This window comes from Aplysia californica, unplaced genomic scaffold (genome assembly GCF_000002075.1).
Source record: "Aplysia californica isolate F4 #8 unplaced genomic scaffold, AplCal3.0 scaffold00596, whole genome shotgun sequence".
Taxonomy (NCBI): domain Eukaryota; kingdom Metazoa; phylum Mollusca; class Gastropoda; order Aplysiida; family Aplysiidae; genus Aplysia; species Aplysia californica.
Window position 1 is genome coordinate 124,502 of NW_004797866.1, and position 9,446 is coordinate 133,947.

At 39.1% G+C, this 9,446-nt stretch overlaps 1 protein-coding gene across 1 annotated transcript in view; it reads left to right on the forward strand.

Annotated features, from left to right (window-relative positions):
- LOC101861314 overlaps positions 1 to 9,446 on the forward strand; it is a gene marked incomplete in the record, with an annotated part of 24,592 nt that overhangs the window by 14,109 nt on the left and 1,037 nt on the right. The window contains 6 exon segments of the mRNA XM_035972158.1: positions 112 to 213; positions 1,539 to 1,652; positions 2,838 to 2,917; positions 3,791 to 3,892; positions 4,446 to 4,550; positions 6,943 to 7,073. Coding sequence (XP_035828051.1) covers positions 112 to 213; positions 1,539 to 1,652; positions 2,838 to 2,917; positions 3,791 to 3,892; positions 4,446 to 4,550; positions 6,943 to 7,073 — 634 coding nt within the window.

A 9,446-nucleotide genomic window follows, 5' to 3' on the forward strand; every position in this document is an offset into this window, starting at 1 on the left:
CACCCACCCAACCACCCACCCACCCACCCATCCATCCATCCATCCATCCATCCATCCATCCATCCATCCATCCATCCATCTAACCTTTGTTTGTGTGTGTGTATTTGTCAGGACACCCGGACGTTTGCCTTTGACTTCCAGACAGAGACGCCCATCAAGAAAGGCGTGTTTACGTCGCAGGACAGGACTTTGCTAGAGCGTCTCGTCGCACAGGTGGGGACAGGGATTTTACACCTGACTGTTGTAGCTTTTCCACATTTCAAATATCATTTTGTTTTATTTTTTTTGGTGACCCTTGTTCATCACAGTTTCTTAATTTGCTAAATGGCATGCAGGTTTTTATTTCCATTGTTGTTTTACAGTTTTTACTTCAAACCTGGGGCTTGTGCCCTGCAGTCAAAGACCATCTTTGAATTTTGCAAACCACTGATAATTATCATTTCTATTTCGTCTATTGGCTAACAATACAGCTCTAGCTCTTTGTAATACCTTCATCTTTACACAAAATGCATGTGCATGAACATATAGGCTACACTGTGTAGAGTAACGACATTAGATTAACAAGCAGACATTCATACATGTACTATCACAACACGGTCAGTAATGATATTCACATCACATTACGAACATAAGAGTGCTTTACTGTGGGTGCTTGGTGGGTGCTCTGGTGTGGTTTGCTCCCTCTTTCCTATCGAACATCTATCGTCCTGATCTCTCCTCCTTTTTTGTGTTTGTTACTCGCTTGTAACACCTCTTATCTTCGGCACTTATATGATCTTATAGTGTTGCGCAAGTGCCGTAAAACTCTTACTAAAACTAAACTAAAGAGTACTATAAATAAGAAAGACTAACAATCTAGATGGCATTTCACGGAACATGTTTTAAAAAATGAATTTTGAGTTTTGCTGTCAACTTCATGTCCCTCAAATGTTGTGGAAATAACATGTGTCATGACACTGTAGAATCAGACGCTTGTCAATTTTTGGGCACATAGGGTTATTGGTATCATCTTAAAGCATGTTCATTTGCCTTACATTTAATGAAAAAAAATTCCATTTATCTGGAATAGAAGTCGAGATATTTGCTAGAGAAGGAAGTCGGGGTCTCCTGGGTACAGAGCTATGTTGTTGTTGTTTTCAAATCCCTTTAGCTGCGAGCATTTCGCTCTTGGCAGCGCTATGCCTCCCTCAAGTAACCACATGTCCTTGTCATCTGGTTACAGAGGTAAAATTAGGGAGAAAGTGGCCACCAAAGTTTGATGATTTCCAAAGCTTGAACTTTCTCGCTCATTTTTAATTTCTTTAATCAATGTTTTTCAGTAAAATTCAGGCAGGAATTTTTTAAAAAATAGACATATAACGTGTTGAGCCAAAAAAACAAAAATTATAAAAAATTTGTCAAACTGCAGGAAAAATGCCAATATCTTCGATTTCATTGTTTTGACGAGCGCCTGATTTCACCACGATGCCTCACATATCTCTCAGAGCCACAGTGTGTCCTAACATCAGCATATCTTTTATCTTTGTCCTTTTCCTCAGCTCCAAGCGGCTCTCCTCGACCTCCACGAGATTTTCTTCGAGATCCCGACCTCGGAGCGGATGGCTCTCATCGAGCAGACGCGGGCCAAGGAGCAGGAGAAGAGAGTCCGGATTGTGAGTGGCTGGGGCGGATAGTGGGGCTGGGAATTCATGAAGTTTGATTTTCAATTGTGAAGCGTGCTAACAAAATGAGAAACTTCTCGGATTTTAGCCCTATGGAAAAAGATGCATCCCGCTTATAGGTTAAGTTTTTATAATATAAAAGTATGAAATAATAAAGAGAATGTTAAACTTAAATATGGTATCAATTGAAAATCTGCAAATTTTACCCTTGTGTAAATTTTTGGCCGATATCTTCGCTTGTGGATTTCTAGAAGTAACTCATTTTGTCAGCATGCCTCAGATTTTAATAAGCTGTCTGTGGATTGTGCTTTCAACAAGGCTCATCACCCTCACATGTTACTCTATACCAGGTTTCTTTCCTGTGGGACTTGATTTTGCAATTTTTGCCAGCCAATCTTAATGAAATTAATTTTTAAAAGTTGTTTTTTATATAACCAATCAAATAGACACACCGATGAAACCAAACTTTTTGTTTTAGGTAGGGCAATGCCCCGGATATCTGGGTTAGCCTGCTTGTCCTTAAAAGCAACCTTATGTGGATATGCAATTCTATTGAGTGTATGAAAAACATTTTCTAGATGCTCATTATCCTTTGCACAGTATGTTTATACAGGTGCTAAAAGTTTGATTTGTAACAAAAATCTCTTTAGGTTGTATATGGCCAAATTATGTCGATAGTTCCGTAAAACATATATAGTAGTGGAACCAGCCCTTACGGCCACCTGTCCAAAACAGTCACCTGTACAAACGACCATTTCTCACATTTCCCCTTGCTTTTGTTTTTATATAAAATTACACTGTCCAAGATGTCCACCTGTCTAAAACAACCGGTTTTCTCTTTGACAATGGTTGGCAGTCTTGGACAATTTTGACTGTATTCAAACAACAAACAAATTAAGTTTGGTAGATGTTCATACAAACTCTACCAAGGTCCAACACCAAGCACGAATTGACAATCTGTGTTATGTTTTATGTTCTCAGTCCAAGAAAAGTGAGAATCTGTTTTATGTTTTATGTTTTATGTTTTATGTTTTATGTTCTCAGTCCAAGGACAGTGTGGGAATCTGTGATATGTTTTATGTTCTCAGTCCAAGGACAGTGTGGGAATCTGTGATATGTTTTATGTTCTCAGTCCAAGGACAGTGTGGGAATCTGTGATATGTTTTATGTTCTCAGTCCAAGGACAGTGTCAGAGGCTCTGGGCCCAGGATCAGTCAGGCAACTCTGAAGGCTCTAGAACGGAAGAGAAAAGCAAGGTTTGTATGTTTAGCTCAGTGCTTGCCAACATGGATGTTGTTGTTGTTATTGCTGTTGTTATTGCTGTTGTTTTCAAATCCCTTTAGCTGCGAGCATTTCGCTCTTGGCAGCGCAATGCCTCCCTCAAGTAACCACATGTCCTTGTCATCTGGTCAGCGCCAGAGTAGAGCAGTCTTTGAAAGTCTGTAGGTGTGTGTAGGAGCCTGCGTCGAAAAACTGCCAGGTTTGGGCAGTGAAGGAGAAGATGTTCAACGGTCTCGTCGTGGTAGTCACAGTGTCTGCAATGGGGTTACCACATGGATAATGTCACCCCTCCTAGTGGGGTTGGTCTCTTTGGTGGAGGGTGGGAATCACCCGGATAGTGACAGGTCTTATTTTATACCCCACTTGGAAATACATGAAGGTGTGTGTTGTGAAAATGTTACCCTCTTCAATGTGGTAAAAGTGAGCACTGACAAGCATTGGTCAAGTTGCTTCACAATTCAGACAAAGTTGAATCTCTTGCCGAATGCTGTATTTTCATTCTGTTTATCCTAGTTATTGTGTCAGGCAGACAGCTTGTAGTACAATTTATATGGTTTGGAAATTTTTGAACAATGTTTTAAAAAAAAAACTATATTTGAATGTTGTATTTATTTTAGAAAGTATGACCAGCAGCATTAAGTATTTTAAAAACAGTGAAGAACAGTGCACCTTTAAAAAAAAAACCCAGTGTATTTAAATGTGTTTGTTTGAACCACCTAATTTTTGGCTTGTGTGTTGGTCAAAATTTAGATTTAACAAAATTTAACTGAATACATGACCTCAGTGACAGCTGAGGAGAGACAACGTAAGTCTACGTTAACCTGTGGTATTATTTGTGTCTTGTCCAGAGAGGCGGAAGCTTCTGCCATGCTGAGCGTGTCCAGCTCACGACCCACCACCGCCCCTCCCGCCACCAGTAGCCCACGCTGTCAGAACCACCAGGACATAAGGTAGGTCTACACACCCACCCACCACCCACCTACCACCACGATTTCTTTTGTATGTTTGTCACTCTCCTGTGAACTTCTATTTCCGGGGTGCCTTGATAGTCGAAGCAGACTTTGTGCTGTTGAAGCTAGAGAGGGGAGCAAAGTACGCCTAATTCCCGTTTGGACTTTTCTATTGACATCCACCCCATGGCGATCATATGACCTTATGCAGCTGCAAGCGCCATAAAACCTTACAAATACAAACAAGTATTTGTCAGTATGTACATGGGAGAGTATTTGTCACTCCGTGTTTGTGAGAGTACTTGTCAGTGTGTACATGAGAGAGTAATTGTTAGTGTGTACATGGGAGAGTATTTGTCAGTGTGTACATGGGAGAGTATTTGTCAGTGTGTACATGGGAGAGTATTTGTTAGTGTGTACATGGGAGAGTATTTGTCAGTCCGTGTTTGAGAGAGTCAGCCTGGTCCTACTGCTGTCAGTGTGTACATGTGAGAGTGTTTGTCAGTCCGTCTTTGAGAGAGTCAGCCTGGTCCTACTGCTGTCCTGGACACAGCGGACCTCTGAGGAGACATTTTGGTTTTCTCATCTCCAGGGCTCTCAAACCTCTGCAGGGGCACGGTCAGACGCAGGTGTCTACCAGCAGAACGGACACCAGTCGGTGAGTACGTGTGTGTGTGTGTGTGTGTGTGTGTGTGTGTGTGTGAGTCAACATGTGTGTGTATGTGTGTGTGTGTGTTTCTCTGTGTGTGTGTGTGTGTGTGTTTCTCTGTGTGTGTGTGTGTCTCTGTGTGTGTGTGTGTGTGCTCTCTGTAGGACGGAATATCACACGTCAACATGCTGTCATGCGGCCGAAGCCTACTCTTATCGATTTTAGACCACCAAGGGATCTTTTAACGTGCACAACTTGCACACGGGACCTCCGAGATTTTTCGCCCTTGTCCGAGAAGGCTAGGTGTAGATCTTTCCTACCAGAAGATCAGGGGTGTGGCTGAAAGACAGCAGTAAGAAAAAGCCAATGAGTAGCAGTAGAAAAGGCTGTAGAAAGAATCAGGAGCCCAGAGAAGGGGGCAAAGGAGGTGAGGGGGTGGGGGCAGAAAGAGGAGACGAAAGCAGACAACAGAACATTGCTAGAGAGTAGGAAAAGAGGTGAAAGGAGACAATTTTAGAGAAGAAAAATTTTCGGTCGCTACCCGGAATCGAACCCGGGACCTTTGGATGAGAGGCGAACACCTTAACCTCTAGGCCACGAGAGCCCCACAAATAATAGTTGATTTACAGCATACAACTAAAGCTTTTAAAAGTTGACACATTTTCCTCAACACCACTCTTTAATGTTCGCTTAGGAACACGATTCAAAAGACAGGGTGAGTATTTTTTTAGACTCTCGTGGAGCACGTGGAAACGTCTAGACAGCCGGGGGATGAAATCTACAAGCTTACACTGAAATGTGAGGGCAGGGTGGTGTCGCTGTCTCAAAATGAGCAATTGTAGGCAAGGTTACTGTAAGTCATTTATTTTAGTGATCCTGTGTATGCATCCAAAGAGTGGTTTTTTGATATAGAACTTTTTAATTACTTCCTTAAGATTAAAAAAAATAATTTTGTTTGGTTGCTGGCCTGCAGAAGTGCCATGCAAAGTTTTGTGGGCATAGGGAAATTCTTCAGTGAGCTAGAATTTTTTAAACGCAGTCTGACGAAAGGGAACAAGATGTACATGTATATTTCTTAATGTCTGCATCTTTTTTCCAACCTCGTTCTGCCTCCTTTACCTTTTCTCCCAGGCCAAGTTTTGAAAATTATCTGTTGCATCTAGTAGGATGAGGAAATTAGTGTAAAATCGTACATCCTGAATTCTCGGGCAATAATAGTTGTAAATCATATAGACAATGCTGTAGAGCTTGGATGTACACTTTATAATGTAACTAGCTGGGCCCCGTTTCGATGAAAGGAATGATCGGTCCTTTAATATCAACTAAAAGTCATTGGCCTACTATATTTACACTCTACTGGAATGGGGCAATAACTCTTGAGAGATGCAAACAATTAGAAGGTCTAGATCTATAATCTATACTCTCAAAACAAAATGCGTCTCGCGAAATATCACTTCTGGATTTTCTAAAATTACAGAGACTGAAGCGTCGGCCTACAAAAGCGATCGGCAAAATAAAGAAATTTAGCTTTTTGTAGCAAAACTGTCTCAAAACTGAAAAAACCAAGGGCGTCATGATCTGGAGAATATTTTAAAGAATCTTTTGGTCGAAAACCGCATGTCGATCGATGCAGCCATTAAAAAGCCTTTTGAATAGCAAAATTGGGCCACCACAAATAGATAATAGATAATTATTGTTGTTGTTATTATTTGTATTATTTTTAAAATTGTTGTTATTATTGTTATTGTTACTATTATTATTATTATTATTATTATTGTGACGGTTGCATATGGCCTCACATTACAAAAAAAATTAATACTTGAGAAGAAGACGAAAACACACAGCCGCTCCATTGCCTTCCTGCCGGTCAACTCAATTGATTGTTGTTTATTTTACACTGAAATCTCGTGTGAATTCAAAACGAGACAAAATATGACGTATTAAGAACGGGAAATAATTGTGATATTAAAGAATCGTTATTTCAACGTTCGCAAAATAATTCATTCCCATTTTTTACTTTTCATAACATCAGTCATACATTACAATTATTATTAATCTTATTGTTATTACTATTATTATTATTATTATTATTATTATTATTAATAATCTTACTGTTGTAATTATATTTATTATTATTATTATTATTATTATTATTGTTACTATTATTATTATTGTTATTGTTGTTACTATTATTATTATTATTATTATTATTATTGTTACTATTATTATTATTATTGTTATTATTATTATTATTGTTACTATTATTATTATTGTTACTATTATTATTATTATTATTGTTATTATTAATATTATTATTATTATTATTATTACTGTTATTATTACTATTACTTTTATTATAATCATGCAACATGAACTATGGATAATATTCCTGCTCCTCCAGGTCGGAGAAAGAACGCCCACGGACAGCCCCGGAGAAACAGCTGACTAAGCCAAAACGTATCACTGCCCCGTCCCACCCCAGACCCTCGGTGTCCTCGGGCCAGGACTCGAGCAAGGACGCGCAGAAAGACGGTAATTGTCTCTTCTCCTTCAAGGTCACTGCGGGAAACGAAGTTTATCTTCTGAAAAGAAAAAAAAAGCTACCAACCAGTGCATTAATGATGAAAAAACGTGTTTAATATGTGAGGTAGCGTGGTGGGATCAGGCTCTCGTCAAAATAATCAAAGTGAAGAAACTTGCATTTTTCCACAGGTTTGTGAATTTTTATCAAATTTATGTTTTTGGGCTCTACACCTTTCATGCCCATTAAAGAACTCATTTCTGTGTAGATTTTTCTGAAAAACGTTGATTAAAAGCACAAAAAATGTAAATTTTCTGTTACCACCGACTCTGAAGCTAAGGAAATAACTAATCTTTGGCGGCCATTTTCTCACTAATTTTACCTCTGAAAACAGGTAACCCCACCTCTTTCATTCGCAAATATCTCGACTTGTATTCAAGATAAATGGATATTTTTTAAATTTAAATAAAGACAAGTGAACAAGCTATAAGATGGTACTAATAACTCTACAAGCCCAAAAATTGACGAGAGCCTGATTCCACCACGCTGCCTCACATATGCTTTTGAGGGTCTCAGTATGGAAGTATGTTTTCTTATTGGAAAAGAGGTATTTTTCTTCGTCTAGTATTGCTTCTCAGGACTTGTCAATGCTTAACACGTGGCCCCCGCGGGATGCCGATCGGCAATGGTGTGATATATACGTAGCATGTACCGCATCTGTGTCCTGGTCCGTGGGGAGAAGTGTTGCGCGCTCAGTGCGCTGTGTGGGTGGATAGTGTTCAGAAAAAATTATGAACTTTCTAGTTCGGATTTGGGAATAATGATGAAGACAAAGCACATGAGTCAAAGGGAGAGTACTCTTGCTGCAGGTCTATTCTGAATAGTCGGAATTCATCGAATGCAGAAAAGTGTGTGTGAAAGGTTTAGAAGAAGGTCTCAATCCTGAGCCACTGTGTGGTCGAGTCTATCGTTTTGATTTGGGTAAATTGGCAGCTGTGGGAATCTATGGTCCTTGCACTTCTTATGTTCTGATTCTATAGTCAGTATCTGACTATGTGTTGCCCAAAAAGGGTTGAACACTTAAAAAAAAAACGTAAATACTTTGCCTTTATCTTCTAGAATGGCTAAAATTTTGTGAAGAATGTTCTTTCTACCTATTATTGTATTACTCATGGCAGATGCGGGCATCATCCTTTGTTGTCATTGTTGGATAAAAGGCTTTGTGAAGTATTTGACTTTTAACTTCAAGTCCAATAAATTTATCAGATATGGCCTTACGTTTAGCTGCACCCAGACAACAAGCCACAGGGAAAGTCCATGATGGGTGTTTTAGATTTAGAACTTTATCGTTGGAGACGTCAGGTTGTAACGCTGTGTTGGTGACAAATGTTGACATTATTATTTTTGGAGGGTAATCTCAACTTCCCTGTTCAGATGTGAGTATATTTAATGGAAGATGAAAAAACCTATGCATGTTCTTCTCCTTGGCACCCTTGCAAACTATCCGCGATACAAGCATTTAACACCAGGCCGTGTATCAATGTAGTGACATGTTCTCTTGTCATATTTAGTTCTGGCTTGTCTATGCCCGAGGTTGATGAATCTACTACTGCTATACTACTATTACTAAATGTGTGTGTGTGCCCAAAGAGCGGTTCCAAAAGTCAGATTTTGACCATTTTGAGTTAAGGGTTGTACCTTATAGGAAATTCAATGTTGAACACAGGGGTTTTTGAATTTTTTAGATATCTCAAGTAGTCCTTGAGATATTGCACATTTTGCGAGGTAGGGTACAAAGATAGAATTTTGAGAAAATGAGCTTTTAAATTTAACAAACGTGAGAACTCATACAAACTGAAAAAAAAACTATTTTCAAAATATATTTATTCATAGAAAACTCAGGTCCAATTTGGCATTCAGTTGACATCAATATCAGGAATGGAATTCAATGGTGAAACATAGCAGGGATGAGAAAACGTGCTTCAACAATAGATTTTAACACCTTTTAAAAGCAGTTTCCATTATTTGTTTTTATTTTGCCCTGCCCTCAAAATAATTCCAAATAAAATATTTAGAAGTCAAATCAATAAAAACCCTTTCAGCACATTGTAAAAAAATGGTGTATCTATCATTTTTTTTATGGAAACACATTTTGGTTTAAAAAAAGGAATTTTTGTCATGATCAGCCTGTAGCTCGAAGGGTCTGGGGCGACTTTTGGTACCTTTCTCCAGGCGCACACGCAAATGACGGCTGAGATTTATGGAGGGGAGCAAAAAGAAAACAGACAGAAAAAGCTGACTGCGACCGGATCTACTCAATGACCGGATCTACTCAATGACCGGATCTACTCAATGACCGGATCTACTCAATGACCGGATCTACT